The sequence below is a fragment of the Symphalangus syndactylus genome, chromosome 12, assembly GCF_028878055.3.
Source record: "Symphalangus syndactylus isolate Jambi chromosome 12, NHGRI_mSymSyn1-v2.1_pri, whole genome shotgun sequence".
Taxonomy (NCBI): Eukaryota; Metazoa; Chordata; class Mammalia; order Primates; family Hylobatidae; genus Symphalangus; species Symphalangus syndactylus.
Genome location: NC_072441.2, coordinates 61,561,803 through 61,579,564, shown reverse-complemented (window position 1 = coordinate 61,579,564; position 17,762 = coordinate 61,561,803). Strand labels below are relative to the sequence as shown.

Genomic DNA, 17,762 nt, shown 5'->3' with positions numbered 1-17,762 from the left:
AACTGGTTTTACAAACCTTGCCTGAGAGCAAAGGAAACTGCTGCGTCCTTCTGTGTCCTTCTCTGCTCAGTGTCCTTATTTTAAGTCTGTGTGCTGCTCAATTATTGTCATGTTTATCCACTGACGTGCATTTCAGTGCTCAACTCATGGTCCACACTCAGTTAAAAAATGCAAGTTGATGATCACAAAGTTATTTTAATGTTTGAAAACTATCCACTACCCTCAGCGACTTGCCTGCTGGGTTGGTGGTGGCAGAGCTAAGTTCGTAGTAAGTCTGCTCCAGTGTAGAATTGTATGCTGAAGGGTTGCCATGTGGATGGTACTCTGGAGAAGCTGCAGTTCTTGCCTTCCTGAGCATTCCATACAGCATGGGATGATAATTGCTCACGAAAACATTAATGAAAGGCCAAAAGTCATATGCACATTGAAGAAATACTGTGTTGTGTCCTTCATTTCATTTTCTGGCTTCATCTTGTCTCTGTTTCTCTGTCCCTTTGTCTCTGTGTATTTATTCTGCTCTTCGCTCCTGCCCTTCCTTCCTCCTTTCTCTTGTTAAATTGTTGCTTTGGAATTAGAGGCAGATTGGTCCAGATGCTCTGCTTGTGGATCTCTGCTTCCTGGACTCCTGATCTTTAGCTTTAAAGTTGCTGAAAGTCAGCAGAAAAACTGCCAGTTTAGGGCTAAGTACTGGATCTGTGCTCCTTATTTGTTGCCTACTTGCCCTTTGCAAAGAGAACATGGGGAAGCAGGCCAGCTCTGCACTGTAATGTATTATAGCTGATAAATGCAAGCTTGATCAAAACAACTAGCTCCTTACCTTGATCCCGATGGCAGCACTAGGCTAGAAACTTAACCCTTACATTATACTTTGACTCTAACTAATGTTGAATTGATTTTATGGTTACAGATTGATGAGTGTGAAAAGAAAAAGAGGGAAGACTATGAAAGTCAAAGCAATCCTGTTTTTAGGAGATACTTAAATAAGATTTTAATTGAAGCTGGAAAGCTTGGACTTGTGAGTATTTGATGGTGTGATACTAATCTGTATAGTGTATATTTTTATTTATTAATTTCAAATAATATGAAGACGTGAAAGCATCGTGATGCTTTTTAACAGAGACCACCTGACTGACTCTTTAACCAGAAGCTATTCATTCAGGATTAAAGGCACTACTATACTGCTTTGCAGTGTTCTGGTGGAAGACGAGCAGTGCAGACCGCTCTTTCTCCTCTAGTTTGTATGGATTTACTTACTCAGCTCTGTGCACTGCTCCACCAGTTAATGGAGGTGAGGAGGTGGGGTGATAATTCTGTCCTGATCCTACTCCTTGTTTTCTCTCAGTATATGCTGAGAAAAAGAAAAATGTGTTTTATGTGGTTTTTCTTCCTTGTTGTTTTCTGTGGTGAGTGCTACTTTATAGACATATTGTTCATAATTATTGTTAAAATTTCCTTTTTTTTTGAGACAGAGTCTTGCTCTATTGTCCAGGCCGAAGTGCCGTGGTGCAATCTTGGCTCACTACAACCTCTGCCTCCCGGGTTCCAGCAATTCTCCCTGACTCAGCCTCCCGAGTAGCTGGATCACAGGCACCTGCCATGATGCCCAGCTAATTTTTGTATTTTTAGTAGAGATGGGGTTTTGCCATGTTGTTCAAGCTGGTCTTAAACTCCTGACCTCAGGTGATCCGCTTGCCTTGGCCTCCCAAAGTGCTGGGATTACAGGTGTGAGCCACCACGCCCGGCCAAAATTTCTGTTTTTAAGAAGTCACTGTTTTCATTTTGGGAAGTGAAAACTTCCCAGACTTAATGCATTAATTTAGTTTTAATTCACTTACCAAAGTGAAAACATCAAGAAAACATAAATTTAATAACTTATAACATTTAGAAAGCTCATTTAAAAGCTCATAGACTTTTTTTTTCCTATTGTGTGTGCCACCAGAATTAAATCTGATTTAGAGTCAGAGACCAGCCTTTGGTCTTGATCTGGCCATTAGCCCCATCTACCAGAAGTGGTCACAGGCAGATCCCTGAAAGTGAAAGGCCCTTGCATCAGCACAGTGTAGGCTGGCAAAACTTGCCATATACTCCATCTTCCTGGTACAGTAAGAAGTGACCAAAAGAAAAAGGAATGTTAGATGAATAACAACGCCACCTTATTCTGGAATTGTAGAAGCAGATGTGTTCTCATACGTATACTCTGTAATTTGAGTCTTACAGCTATGTACAGGGTGGAACAGAACCTAGATAAGGAAACAGATGGAACGAAAAATACTTAAGATGGAAATGCTGGAAAATATTTAGTTTCTAATTTTTTTTTTTTTTTTTTGAGACAGAGTCTTGCTCTGTCGCCCAGGCTGGAGTGCAGTGGCGCAATCTCGGCTCACTGCAAGCTCTGCCTCCTGGATTTACACCATTCTCCTGCCTCTGCCTCCCGAGTAGCTGGGACTACAGGCACCTGCCACCAAGCCCGGCTAATTTTCTGTATTTTCAGTAGAGACGGGGTTTCAGCGTGTTAGCCAGGATGGTCTCAATCTCCTGACCTCGTGATCCGCCCGCCTCGGCCTCCCAAAGTGCTGGGATTATAAGCATGAGCCACCGCGCCCGGCCACGTCTGGCTAATATTTTTGTATTTTCAGCAGAGACAGGATTTCACCATGTTGGCCAGGCTGGTCTCAAACTCCTGACCTCAAGTGATGTGACCGCCTCGGCCTCCCAAGGTACTGGGATTACAGGTGTGAGCCACCATGTCCCACCTTGTATTTACTGTTTATAAAAGAAAAAGAGATTTTATTTGTATCAACTGGCTAATTAATGCAAAATTTATTTACAGTGATTTTGCTAAGCTGAACTCACACTAATAAAAGTAGTTATAAATATGTATTTTATGGAAACCCATTATTTTGTTGCCCTTTGAGATCCTTCTTATTTTTCTTGTTTGCACTAATACAGATTTTAGGCTATCTGAAAACTGTCAGCAAATGAAAAGTCATGCAGTGAATCATAAAATGAAGATGCACAGTTGATCCTCATTCTTCACAGATTCCGTATTTATGAATTGACCTCATTAAGTCTGTGTAACCCCAAAGTCAATAATCGAGGTGTTTTGTGGTTACTCTGGGACACTGTGAAGAGTGGTAAAAAATTTGGGTTGCCTGTTGCACGCGTTCCCAGCTGAGATGGAACAAGGCAATCAAAACTGCTTTCTTGTTTCAGCTCTCATACTGCAAACAAGTGTCTTTTTTTGTGGTCTATTTAGTGGTATATTTTTTCATGCTTTTTTGAGGGGAGAGGGGTGATTTTTTAAATTTTTATTTATTTTGAGACCAATCATTAAACAGCATGATTTCGTTGTTTAAAATGGCCCCTCTGATGTAGTGCTGAGCTGAGGTCTAGCGTTTCTAAGTGCAAGAAGGCCATGATGTGCTTACAGAGAAAAGGAAAAGGTGTGTATTAGATAGGCTTCAGTCAAGCGTAAGGTATAGGACAGTTGTCCATGTGTTCAGTGTTAATGAATGAACTATATATTAAATAAGGTGTCCTTAAACAGGAATGTACAGAAACACATAAAACAAGGTTATGTATTGATCAGTTGATAAAAATGTTATGACAGGTTTGCAAGAACCAAACTCTATATTTATTATAGGAGTAATGGTTCAGTACTTGCTAATTGGTGTTTGAGGTGACTTTATAGAAGATAACTACTGCGAGGCCGGGTGCGGTGGCTCACGCCTGTAATCCCAGCACTTTGGGAGGCCATGGTGGGCGGATCACGAGGTCAGGAGATCGAGACCATCCTGGCTAATGCGGTGAAACACCATCTCTACTAAAAATAGAAAAAATTAGCCGGGTGTAGTGGTAGGCATCTGTAGTCCCAGCTACACGGGAGGCTGAGGCAGGAGAATGGCATGAACCCGGGAGGTGGAGCTTGCAGTGAGCCGAGATTATGCCACTGCACTCCAGCCTGGGCGACAGAGCGAGACTCTGTCTCAAAAAAAAAAAAACTACTGCGAATAGCAAGAATCAACTGTATTTTAGTGAAATCTACAGTATCTTTTTTGCATAGAGTTCTAGAATTTTTAAATGTTTTTCACGTGTATTATCTTTGGTTTTCATGTTGGCCTGTGAAGACAGGTGGATATTATTATTATTATTTTTTTTAGACAGGGTCTTACTCTGTCTCCCATGCTGGAGTGCAGTGGTGTGCTCATAGCTTACTGCAGCCTTGAATCCGGGGCACAGACAATTCTTCTGCCTCAGCCTCCTGAGTAGGCAGGAGCCAGGTGCACACCACTGCACACAGCTAGTTGTTAGAATTTTTTGTAGAGATGGGGTCTCGCTTTGTTGCCCAGGCTGGTCTTGAAGTCCTGGTTTCAAGCTATCCTCCCACCTTGGCCTGTCAAAGTGCTAGGATTATAGGTGTGAGCTACTTCGCCCAGGCTATTATTCTTATACGTATGAAATACTGCAAACTAATATTTAGTTCCAAATTGGCTTTTGTCTTAAAATGGTTCACCAAGTAGTAATAAAATTCTCTTTCTATTGTTTGTTTTTTTGGTAAATGTAATTTAGCCTGATGAAAACAAAGGCGATATGCATTATGATGCTGAGATTATCCTTAAAAGAGAAACTTTGTTAGAAATACAGAAGTTTCTCAATGGAGAAGACTGGAAACCAGGTGCCTTGGATGATGCACTAAGTGATATTTTAATTAATTTTAAGTTTCATGATTTTGAAACATGGAAGTGGCGATTCGAAGATTCCTTTGGAGTGGATCCATATAATGTGTTAATGGTAAGATGGGATGAGGGCAAGGGCAACGTCATTAAATTTCCTTTTTAAAATACTTTCCAAACTCTACCATAATTATGTTAAGAACCTGTACTAGGTCACTCATGCCATATTGATGAACAAGCCGCAGAATTGTAGAAATGATTTTATGCTTTTGAGTCCAGTTCTTTTTAGCTGCCCTGAGTGTTTTTGGTGGCTGATTTCTGCTTCTCTCTGTTTTAAGGTACTTCTTTGTCTGCTCTGCATCGTGGTTTTAGTGGCTACCGAGCTGTGGACATACGTACGTTGGTACACTCAGTTGAGACGTGTTTTAATCATCAGCTTTCTGTTCAGTTTGGGATGGAATTGGATGTATTTATATAAGGTATTCATGGATGGAGGGTTTTACAATTTTAACACATTTATTCACAATGAAAGAAGACTCTAATCCATTGAGAGCAATCTTGCCTTAGATGTGGGTTGGAGGCAGTGATTAGAGGTGGCCCACGCTGGGGAGAAATTAAATGAACATTTCTTAGCTGTTTTTTGATTCCTTGACCAGTTAGTGGGTTAAAAAGTTCAGTCCTAATTTTCATAACCCGGTTACTGTTAACATTTGGGCATCTAAGTCAGAATAAAGCCAGGTTGGTTGGGCGTGGTGGCTAATGCCTGTAATCCCAGCACTTTGGGAGGCTGAGGTGGGCAGATCACTTGGTCAGGAGGTCAAGACTAGCCTGGCCAACATGGCGAAACCCTGTCTCTACTAAAAATAAAAAAATTAGCCAGGGCTGGTGGCGTGTGCCTGTAGTCCCAGCTACTCAGCAGACTGAGGCAGGAGAATTGCTTGAACCTGGGAGGTTGCAGTGAGCCAAGATCGCGCCGCTGCACTCCAGCCTGGACCACGGAGTGAGGTCCGTCTCAAAAACAAGGAAGAAAAAAAAAAAGAATAAAGCTAGGTGGATATATTTAAAAATTATCATGTAGGTAATTTAGGGTATGTCATTCTATTCTTTGCTAGAAATGATACCAAAATATTACTTTTTAAAAATTAGGTTATTTTTTGAATAAGTGGTATGTTCATGGCAGAGAATTTAGAAAAGACAGATACAAAGAAATTAATTTTTAAAATCACCTATAATTTTATCACCTAGAGAAAATCTGTCAGTAGTTTGAGGTATTTCTTTCTAGATTTTTCTAGATTTTAATTATCTTTCAAAGTTGGGATCATACTGTATATAGAAATTGGAAAGGACCACTAGTGTTCCCATCAACATAGCATAATCATTGAAAGAAAATTTTAGATCTTTCTAGCAGAGTGAGTCAAGTAGCCAAGTATTTTCAATGTTTTCATCTGGTTAAAGCATTGTGACATTTCCTTAACCTTTTTCTCTAAGTATTATAGTACCTAGAACTAATTATTTACAAATTAAACATAGATTCTATGTGCAAGGAAAGTTGCTTGAGTATTGTCACCTCAGTGACTGTATATTGGTCATTGTGCTGGAAATTATCCAGTGCAAAATAGGATATCATCAACTATAAAAGAAAGTAAGAAGTAGTCATTTAATTTGTATGGCTAGAACTAATTGTTGTTGTTGTTGCTGCTGTTGTTTTTGAGACAGTCTCACTCTGTCCCCCAGGCTGGAGTGCAGTAGTGAAATCTCGGCTCAGTGCAACATCCGCCTCCTGGGTTCAAGCAATTCTCCTGCCCCAGCCTCCCGAGTATCTGGGACTACAGGCCTGTGCCATCACGCCCGGCTGAACTAATTTTTAAAAACTATATTTTTAGTAAAGTTCTCCTTTTTCATTATAATTACTTACAGAGAAGGCACTTGTAGTTAGTACTTTATGCTTGCTTGTTGCATTAAGGCTGTACTTTTCCATGAACTGGAAATAGCTACTCTTTACAAATAATATGTTTTCCTATAATCCTAGCACTTTGGGAGGCTGAGGTGGGCAGATCACTTGAGGTCAGGAGTTCAAGACCAGCCTGGCCAACATGATGAAACCCTGTCTCTACTAAAAATACAAAAATTAGCTGGGCGTGGTGGCGGGCACCTTTAATCCCAGCTACTCGGGAAGCTGAGGCAGGAGAATCACTTGAACCCGGGAGGTGGTGGTTGCAGTGAGCCCAGATTGTGCCACTGCACACCAGCCTGGGCGACAGAGTGAGACTCCGTCTCAGGAAAAAAGAGAAAAAATAGTAATAATAATATGTACTTTTTTTAATTAAAACTTTTATAACAGTCTGGTTTGGATGAATGGTAAAGACACTCTTTGAATGAAGGTATTTTGGATGTGTAGGCCTAACCTTCATTGGTAACGGCCTCTCCTGGTTCCCTTTGGTGTTGGTCAGCTAGCTTTTGCACAGCATCAGGCTGAAGTCGCCAAGATGGAGCCATTAAACAATGTGTGTGCCGAGAAGATGGACTGGACTGGAAGTATCTGGGGTAAGGTGTTTGTGCACTTGCCCTTATTTTGAATAGAAATTCTGAGAATGAGAGAACATAGAACAAAGAGAATGATAAAAAACAGAGGAGGCTTTCCATGACTGAATCTTTAATATCAGAAGAACATGCAAGAAGCATTTTAGGTTTAAAACCAGTGACTTTTTGTGCCCATCTAAAATCACAGGGAAGGAATAGAAGTTGTGTATATGTTGGCTCTGATATTATCTGTCTTCCTTCATAAGACTGTGTGAAGGATCCTGTGCTCGCTTTTGTTCATCTCGTCCTTTGCACAGTGTCTGGCATATTCTCAATAGAAGTTTATTAAACAAGTGAGTGAATGTATATGTGAATTAATATCCATCTTAAATTTAATGGCCTTATATTGACTTGTGAAATTTATGTTGTAGCTTTACTTTTTTTTAACTATGGGAAAAATTAGTTTTTTTATTCTTTCACATTTTATAAACATTCTCATGAATGTTCACTACCTTTGGTTGTATGTATCTAGCAATGGGGGTGGTTTAATAATGTTCCAAGGCATTTTATAAATGCAAGTCCATGACTGACACAGAATCTGCAGATGGGTTCCAAAATAAATGTTTCCTAAAAAGTTGAGGGAACTAAACCAATTCAGCCTTGCTTCCTGGCTTCAGTGGACAGTGAAATGCCTCTAGCTCAGGCTAGTTTCCCAACGTATTTAAGCCTGATTTGGAAAAATTAGAACTAATATTCTACTTTATTTTGTAAACTCCATAAAGAACTGACTTTTTAAATTAAAAATTTACTGAGGTAATTGTGGATTCACATAGTAAGAAATACTAGAGAGAGTCCGTGTACGCTTTCCCCATTTTTCTCCAATGGTAACATCTTGCACAGCTTTAATAGTACAATATCAGAGCCAGGATATTGACTTTGATACAATCCACCAGTCTTATTTCGACTTCCCATTTTACCTGTACTTATTTGTGTTTGTGAAGCATTGCTTTTAAAGTGTTTACGTTTTAGACATTTTTATAAAATACAATTTTGTATCTGCATAAAACATGTATAATTTGAATGGATTTTTAGAACATGATTTTGGACATAAGATGAAAAATTTAAAAGTCAGCATTACAAGGAGTCTACTTAAAACTTAAGATAATTTAAAACTGATTGGTGGGTGGTCAGGGAGGGTCAAAACCAAAGTAATGTCTTGTTTGGGAATGAAATGCAACATTAAAAGAAATGATCAGTGTTTTGTCTGTTTCTCTAAACAGAATGGTTTAGAAGTTCATGGACCTATAAGGATGACCCATGCCAAAAATACTATGAGCTCTTACTAGTCAACCCTATTTGGTTGGTCCCACCAACAAAGGTATAGCATATATTTTGTAATAATTTACTTAAAGTAAGTAAGAAATCCCTTGTATTTTAAAGAAATTTAGTGTTTGAGTCATTTTGCTAATAAGCCTTTGTCCAAGAAAAAATACTTTTGCACAGTGATTTTCACATTAAAAATGGCACAACAGCATTTTAATTTATGTAACATACTTTCAGCATCAGTACACAGTGAATTTTGATGCATTCTGTACCTTAGTCCTGTGAGGAGAAAATTAAGTTGCTTTTCTCTCGTTTTAGGCACTTGCAGTTACATTCACCACATTTGTAACGGAGCCATTGAAGCACATTGGAAAAGGAACTGGGGAATTTATTAAAGCACTCATGAAGGAAATTCCAGCACTGCTTCATCTTCCAGTGCTGATAATTATGGCATTAGCCATCCTGGTTAGTATTAATATATTAGCACTGTCGGGCCAGGTGTGGTGGCTCATGCCCGTAATCCCAGCACTTTGGGAGGCCTAGGCGGGCAGATCACGAGGTCAGGAGATCGAGACCATCCTAGCTAACACGGTAAAACCCCGTCTGTACTAAAATACAAAAAATTAGCCAGGTGTGGTGGCAGGCACCTGTAGTCCCAGCTACTCGGGAGGCTGAGGCAGGAGAATAAGGTGAACCTGGGAGGCGGAGCTTTCAGTGAGCCGAGATCGCACCACTGCATTCCAGCCTGGGCGACAGAGTGAGACTCTGTCTCAAAAAAAAAAAAAAAAAAAAAAAAATATATATATGTATGTATATGTACTGTCAGTATTTAGCAAGATTTATATTAAGTCAGTATTATTATTAGTAATACTGGTTAGTATTAAATATTAGCACTGTCAATATTTAGCAAGATTTACAGAAAAAAGGCAATGCTAAAATTACTGGGCTTCTTTGATGTTATAAATCAGGCTAAGTCATGCTTAATGAGGTGATTTTTAAGTGATACAGATTTTTTTCCTCCCTTCTGCCCCTCTAAATGATACAGATATATTATACTTGTATATTTTTATAATCAAGAAAGTAGTTCTCTAGTTTGATTGCATATGTCATAGCGGTGATTTAGAATAATAACCTCTTTTTAAATGTGTTCTTTAACCTTGGTAAATACATAACAGGAAATAGGAAGTTGATTACTGTCTCCGAGAAAGGGGGCCTTCTTATTTCTAGTCTGAGTTTTTGCAGCAGTGAGAAGGGAAGAGCATTGAGTTTGACACAGAAGCAGAAAGGGATGTGGAAGAATATAGGTATGCCGAGAAAGAGTTTGGGGATCCAGGATCAGACATTAAGAAGAAATATTACTCGTCATCCATCCATGGTCTGTTCAGCGTTTTTTATTATTGATTTTTTAGCTATTACCCAAGTAAAGCAGTTGTCGCATAAAACAAAAAGAACTCAGATGTGCCAAGGGAAATTCTCTTCCCTAAGGATACAAGATTCACTGTCTCTGTTCACTTTGAAATCATTTCTTTTTTGGTTTTGTTTTTTGGCTTGTGATTACAGGATTATGTGGTTGATGGGTATTTTTTTGTTAGGTGACATTAGTTCTATAGTCATAGTTTAGTCTCTGAAACTGAAATTATCAGCAGAGTCTTCACCATCTGTTTTTGTTTCATGTGCTCCCTAAGGAAAGTTATGCTCTTTGACTTTTGCTGCTTCTGTCTTCAAATAGTAATGTTTGAAAAACTAGTGCAGAAATTTTCAAAGTTTCTGTTCTCAGGACCTCTTTGCAGTCTTAAAAATTGAAGCCCACAGACAGCTCTTACTTAAGGTGATTTTATTTATTGATACTTACATATTAGGAGTTAAATTTAAAACATGAGTACTGTACACGCAAGCACGCATCCCCTGAGTCTGAGTGAGGCTGTCACTCTAGCATCTGGAACGCTCCGTTGTACACTCAGGAGGGACAGTGAAAAAGACAAATAATAATGTCTTTGTATTATGAAGTTTTGATCTCATAGAGCTCCTGAAAGTCTCAGATATCCCCCCGGGGGTCCCTGGGCCACACTGTAAGGAACTGCTGCCTACTTTTTCCCATGGAATGTGAATCAAAACCTGTTGAATTTTAGTTGTAACTTAAGCCTAGTTTATATTTGTAAAAAGAAAATATACAGGAGATTGTTTACATAATGATATACAACTTTAAATATTTTCAGCATTTACCTTATATGATGGGCATGAATCTAGAAACACGAATAATTATCAGACTAGAACCTTCTAATTTAAATATCTAGGCTTCAGCCTGCCATTGTTATAGTTCAATCAAAATGTGTCTAGCTGATTAAAATGTCTACTAATTTATTAAGTTTTATTGGCCACTCTGGCCTTGTATTAAAGAGGTCTCTAAAGAAAAAAAGTCAAATTAACATGTTTATGTCTATAAATGCCACAAGTAAGTTAAATTACATAACTTTGTTAGCACTTTGAATAAAATGCCTCATAACTTTTGTAAGTTAGCCATTGAGTCCTCAGGAAAATGTATTTCTTTTCCTTACAGAGTTTCTGCTATGGTGCTGGAAAATCAGTTCATGTGCTGAGACATATAGGCGGTCCTGAGAGAGAACCTCCCCAGGCACTTCGGCCACGGGATAGAAGACGGCAGGAGGAAATTGATTATAGACCTGATGGTGGAGCAGGTGATGCAGATTTCCATTATAGGGGCCAAACCGGCCCCATTGAGCAAGGCCCTTATGCCAAAACATATGAGGGTAGAAGAGAGATTTTGAGAGAGAGAGATGTTGACTTGAGATTTCAGACTGGCAACAAGAGCCCTGAAGTGCTCCGGGCATTTGATGTACCAGATGCAGAGGCACGAGAGCATCCCACGGTGGTACCTAGTGTAAGTCAGCAACTCTTTTATTCTGCTGTCCCTTCATTACTGGTTCTAAATGCTTCTGGAAGAGTTCTGATCGTTTTTACTCTTTTACCCCTCACCCTTAATTATATCATGAGTGATACAGTCACTCACTCTCTCCCCTTTCTGGTCAAAAGTTAGTTCAGCTTCCTCAGAAGAAATAAAATTAGATTTAACTTTTATGTAAAACACAATTTAACAGTAGTTTGTTAGAGCAGATGGTAATTCATATGAACCTTCATGGGAAGCCAGCATATGAGCATGACAGAAATTTCTATCTTTGAAGAGATCAGAGAGGAGGCATCACTGAAGGCCCAGAGCTCTAGGGAAGGTGCAGTAGAGCCCTAAAGGATTAGCTGGATGGAAGAGTGGGCTGGGGCCAGGGATCAAAAACATCGCTTCCCCAAATCTTCGGTGTCACTGGCTGGCTAGACTATACTTTTTACCTGTAGAACGGTGAGAAGTTTTTCACCATTATCAGTCTTTTAAAGGAACATTTCCATTTCTGTTTGAGAGAGGAATTTGTATTGTCATTTGAAATGTTTAAGTTGCAGCTGTTAAACCTTTGAAATAGTTATGAGCATAATAGAATCTGGGAAATTATAGAATCCCTTCCCATAGTTTCATATAAAAATAAACATATCTACATGTATCTAGAAAACCTTAAGATGGACCAGGTGCGGTGGCTCACACCTGTAATCTCAGCACTTTGGGAGGCCAAGGCAGGTGGATCACTGGAGGCCTGCAGTTCAAGACTAGCCTGGCCAACATGGTAAAACCCCATCTCTACTAAAAATACAAAAAAATTAGCCAGGCATGATGTGGTGTGCACCTGTAATCCCAGCTACTTGGGAGGCTGAGACAGGAGAATTGCTTGATTCCAGGGGGCAGAGGTTGCAGTGAGCCGAGATCGTGCCATTGCACTCCAGCCTGGGTGACAGAGTGAGACACCGTGTCCAAAAAAAAAAACAAAGACCTTAAGATGGTCCTTCCAGCTTTTTTTTTTTTTTTGAGACGGAGTCTCGCTCTGTCGCCCAGGCTGGAGTGCAGTGGCGCAATCTCGGCTCACTGCAAGCTCCGCCTCCCGGGTTCACGCCATTCTCCTGCCTCAGCCTCTCCAAGTAGCTGGGACTACAGGCGCCCGCCACCACGCCCGGCTAATTTTTTTTTTTGTATTTTTAGTAGAGACGGGGTTATCACCGTGGTCTCGATCTCCTGACCTCGTGATCCGCCTGCCTCGGCCTCCCAAAGTGCTGGGATTACAAGCGTGAGCCACCGCGCCCGGCCGGTCCTTCCAGCTTTTATAGTTAATAATTACCTGTCGCCTATGTCAGAAGTCTTCCAGTGACTTCCTATCTCACTTGAGGGGAAAGCCAGTATCACAATGGCCTAGAAGCCTCCTTGATTTCCCCTCCCCCACATCCATCCACTACCTCTCTGGTCACCTCTTCTCCCTCCATGCTCACTCTACTTCAGCCACAAGGGATCCTCACTGTTCCTTGAGCTGAGAGCCTTTGTACCTGCTGTTCATTCTCTCTACAGTATTCATTTATATATCATATGGTTACTTTCTTCAGGCCTTTACTCATTTTTATTATTTTTGGAGACAAGGTCTCACTCTGTGGTCAAGGCTGGGGTGCAGCGATCATAGCTCATTGCAGCCTCAAAATCCTGGGCTCAACTGATTCTTTTGCCTCAGCCTTCCAAGTAATTAGGACTATAGGCATATACCACCATGCCTGGCTAATATTTTTTGTTTTGTAGAGATGGGGTCTTGCTGTTACCCAGGCTGGTCTCAAACTCCTGGCCTCAAGCAGTCTTCTCACCTTGGCCTCCCAAAGTTATGGGATTACAGGTGTGAGCCGCCATGCCTAGCCATATCACTTTTTCAGACCACCCTAATTTAAACTGTAATTTGACCCTACCAGCCCACCCACATTCAGCACTCATCTCTTCTCTGCTTTTTTTACATAGCCTCTTTAATTCAACATATATATCATACTTGTGTGATTTTCTTCTAACCTAAATATAAGTTCCAGTGAGTACAGTTTTATGTATCTTGTTCCTGCTGTATCCCTAACACCTAGAACTTAATATATGCTCAAGAAATATTTGTCAAATGAATTATTCTCACCAGGCAAGAGAAGTTAACAATACTGATGACCAATTCTCTTGACCCCTTCTAAGCTGGGCCACTAGACCACCCAGTATGCCCTAAGCGTTCCCACTCCTCCGTGGGAGTACTGTGGAGTTTGGTGAGGTATAATAACATTTATATAATTATAACCCAGCACTGGACCCTGGATTTGAAAGAGTTTGGAGCTTGCTACGATGGATTTGGGTGGGAACTTTTTAGATATGTTTGATTACTAAGACTTCACATTACATTAAACAGTTAAAATGTAATTTTGTACTTTATAGCATAAATCATCTGTTTTGGATACAAAGCCCAAGGAAATAGGTGGAATCCTGGGGGAAGGCACACCAAAAGAAAGCAGTACTGAAAGCAGCCAGTCTGCCAAGCCTGTCTCTGGCCAAGACACATCAGGGAATACAGAAGGTTCACCCGCAGCGGAAAAGGCCCAGCTCAAGTCTGAAGCCATGGGCAGCCCAGACCAAGGCAGCACATACAGCCCCGCAGGAGGTGTGCCTGGACCACGTGGACAGGATCCGGTCAGCAGCCCCTGTGGCTAGAGGAACATCAGCACAAACGACAGCCTCAAGTCTCCTTCGAGCTTTGTAAAGTATACTCTTCACTCTCTTTCTCTTCTCTGCAAGTATTCTGATTACTACAAAGGTGCCAACTTCAACATTCACATTTTTACTGACAATTAGAATTAACAAACACATGTTATGTATGTAAAAGCTTTTAATTTCATCTTCTCTTTGATATTTACATCCCATAAAGTAAGAAGTGTTTATTTTAAGATGAACAGATGACAGGTATCACTGATTCTGGATAGTTAAGGAGGCCAGTTTGAATTGGGGACATTGAAAAAGAAATTTTATTGTTACAGGCACTTACAGAACCCACTAACCAATTTACGTTGCCTAGTGGATTCCACTAGAGTTAAGGCCACCCACTTGATGCCTCCAGCATCTTCATGCAGCCATGGAGTATCGTTACCAGGATCAGTCTGACACCTCAGCTTATCTCTACGTAGGCTGCCCACAAGTCATTGTGGCTTTGTAGTTTCATCTTTTCCATAGCTATTACTACGCCTGCATCCTTATTGTCCCTTTTACTTTATGTTTACTTAGAGGAAACTGAAGACTGCCAGGGCAATTTAGATAACATAGCTTGTTATATTGGTAATCTGATTTACAGAGTCAGTTGACTGAAAATGACTTTATTCTTTTCCCCCACCAATTGAAGTGCATGGGCTTTTTATAAGACCTATTTTTTGTGTTACTCAGAATCCTAGCAGTGGAGACTATTAGATATTACCATATCTTAATTTATATTATAGCAAATCATACTGTCTTGTCCATAGGAAGTTTGCATTTTTAGAGATCTACACACAGAGAATACCATGATGAGGAAGAAGAGAGTTGGGTGTCTTCCTTAACTGCAGACAGGACATCATCAGTCAGCACTTTACATTAGTCTTTCTGATTATCAAAAGCATTCCTCATTTTAAACTTTTTAAAAAGCAATGCATAAATTTTGTACCTGTCCTTCGCAGACTTCACAGACATCAGGTGTCCTTTGTTTTAACCATATTCACACTACACGTTATGTTCAACTGCTTAACTAAAAATGATACCAGTCAGGAATAAAGTCTTTAAATTTTCATGCAGATATTTGTATCCCAAGCACTTGCTTTTTGATTTTAATATGAAATGCAGAATACACATTTTTGGATCCAGGAAGTGTTACTTACGTGCCTGTAACAATTTAATTTTAGGCCAGGCACAGTGGCTCATGCCTACAATCCTAGCACTTTGGGAGGTTGAGGGAGGATGATCGCTTAAGCTCAGGAGTTCAAGGCTATGTACTAAAAATAAAACTAGCCAGGCATGGTAGTACACGCCTGTAGTCCCAGCTACTTGGCAGGCTGAGGCAAGAGGATCGCGAGGTGGCAGTGAGTTATGATCAAGCCACTGTACTCCAGCCTGGGTGACAGAGCAAGACCTTGTCTCAGAATTATACATGTTAATATATTCTAGTTTAATATTGCAAACATCCTTAGAATTTCATCAGAAAGGTTTTTTTTTCTAAGAAGTGCAAAAGGATTTTAGGATTTTTAACATAGAGGACATGTAACAAATGAATCCTGACAGACACCTGCAGTTTAGAGTAAATTTGTGAACATCCATGCGTATAAAGTGTCCTCTCGGGACAAGACGTGGTCACACTGACTTGGGGAATATGCCCCCAAGGTGAGAGCTGTCTTTTGAACTGTGATCTGACTCTGAAAAGTAGTGAATGCCCCAGGTGATAGGCTGTAACTGTGAGTGGAATTAATGCTGCTTGCATGCCTTTTAATCCAAAAACAAATTCTTTTAAAAAATTTTTAAATAAAATTTCACCTTTGTATTCTTTCATTACAGATATCCATTTGGGGATGAAGTCTACTTTGACAGCTAGTAAGGCAACGTGCAACTGCTGTTGAATGACGACAGCAATTCAGGGAAGACTTAAATATGAAAGCAAATTGAACACATCAGGGCCAGTTTATTATCAGAAAAGAGATAAGGCTTGTTTATTGACTAGCCAATATGTCATTAAAATTAAGGTTTATATTGTGAAGCTTTTTTAAAATTTAATTTTTTTTTTTTTTTTGAGAGTTTTGCTCTGTCACCCAGGCTGGAGTGAGGTGGTACAATCTCGGCTCACTGCAACCTCCACTTCCCAGGTTCAAGTGGTTCTCCTGCCTCAGCCTCCCGAGTAGCTAGGATTACAGATGTGCGTCACCATGCCTGGCTAATTTTTGTATCTTTAGTAGAGATGGGGTTTCACCATGTTGGTCAGGCTGGTCTCGCACTCCTGACCTCAAGTGGCCTCCCAAAGTGCTGGGATTACAGGTGTGAGCCATTGTGCCCAGCCTATATAGCGTGAAGCTTTTAAGAAAATCAGAACAGGGTAGATAGCTGTTAAAAACAATGTTTAAATGGAATAATGTTGAATGTTTACAGGCTGTAAGAACTATTGTATACACAAAATAAACTTTTTACATTGTGGTTTGGTATACTGTCTTAACTGAATTTTCTTATAAGAACCCAATGAAACTTACCTGAGTTTTTAAAATGCTAGCCAGGACATCATACCTTATAGTATACATGAAACATAATGTAATCCAGGTTTTAATTTACTTTTTTTTTTTTAGCTGAGCACTTAATTCCAGATTATGACTCTAAAAAACATTGGCCATTTAGAGAAATAGTTCTATTTGCCCATCCAAATCACCTGAATGACTTTTTGAAAGAATAGGGGTCCACATCCCCAGATCCCATCCCAGCTGTGCACAATCAGAAGCAAGCAGAGTGGAACAAGTTGGCAACTTGTTCCAAGCGTGGGCTTTTGCAGTCTGTGATCCAGTGTTACTCCAGGCCCCGGTCTGTCCCGTACTTGTCTTTTGCTACAGTTACTTTGTTATCATGCCCTTGTAAACTGCCTTCAGTATCTGGGATAAGGAAGACAAAGCTTAATGACAACTAAACCCCTAGCTGGCATCTTTCATACTTAATTTTTGTGAGTTTTCATCTGTTTTCTATTTATGTGTCCTAGGTTCTTGACCCAACCACATGGGTTTTTTTTTTGTTTTTATATTAGAACTTAGAAAAGTTTGTTTTACAGCAGTATTATAGAACAGAAGAGACCATTTTAAATAATTTTTTTAAACAGCCCAAAACACACAAAAGATATTTGTTTTCTAGAGACAGGGTCTTGCTCTATCACCCAGGCTAGAGTGCAGTGGCACGATCATAGCTCAGTGCAGCCTCCACCTCCTGGGCTCAAGTGGTCCTCCTGCCTCAGCCTCTTAAGTAGTTGGGACTACAGGTGTGTGCCAGCATGCTTGCTATTTTTCTTTTCTTCTTTTTTTTTTTTTTTTGAGACAGAGTCTTGCTTTGTCACCCAGGCTGGAGTCCAGTGGCTTGGTCTCGGCTCACCTCAATCTCTGCCTCCCAGGGGTTCAAGTGATTCTCCTGCCTCAGCCTCCCAAGTAGCTGAAACTACAGGCACATGCCACCGTGCCCAGCTAATTTTTGTATTTTTGGTAGAGACAGGGTTTCACCATGTTGGCCAGGCTGGTCTCAAACTCCTGACCTCAAGTGATCCACCTGCTTCAGCCTCCCAAAGTGCTGGGATTACAGGCGTGAGCCACTGT

At 40.2% G+C, this 17,762-nt stretch overlaps 2 protein-coding genes across 14 annotated transcripts in view; one reads left to right on the top strand and one right to left on the bottom strand.

Annotated features, from left to right (window-relative positions):
- CLCC1 (chloride channel CLIC like 1) overlaps positions 1–16,622 on the top strand; it is a 33,192-nt gene extending 16,570 nt beyond the window's left edge. For 10 of the 11 annotated variants that reach the window (XM_063624424.1, XM_063624430.1, XM_063624423.1 and 7 more), the window contains 9 exons: positions 908–1,015; positions 4,570–4,791; positions 5,012–5,152; positions 7,124–7,217; positions 8,474–8,571; positions 8,835–8,981; positions 11,074–11,415; positions 13,852–14,169; positions 15,985–16,622. In XM_063624424.1, the coding sequence (XP_063480494.1) occupies positions 908–1,015; positions 4,570–4,791; positions 5,012–5,152; positions 7,124–7,217; positions 8,474–8,571; positions 8,835–8,981; positions 11,074–11,415; positions 13,852–14,124 (1,425 nt within the window). In that variant the 3' untranslated portion in view covers positions 14,125–14,169; positions 15,985–16,622. Of the gene's footprint in view, positions 1–907; positions 1,016–4,569; positions 4,792–5,011; positions 5,153–7,123; positions 7,218–8,473; positions 8,572–8,834; positions 8,982–11,073; positions 11,416–13,851; positions 14,175–15,984 lie in introns of all 11 variants that reach the window. The other variant, XR_010117369.1, reaches the window with a different exon arrangement.
- The window catches only part of GPSM2 (G protein signaling modulator 2), a 49,593-nt gene continuing 48,136 nt past the window's right edge, over positions 16,306–17,762 (bottom strand). For all 3 annotated transcript variants that reach the window (XM_063624417.1, XM_063624414.1, XM_063624420.1), the window contains one exon: positions 16,306–17,057. The gene's annotated coding sequence lies outside the window, so the exon portion shown is untranslated. The remainder of the gene's footprint in view (positions 17,058–17,762) is intronic.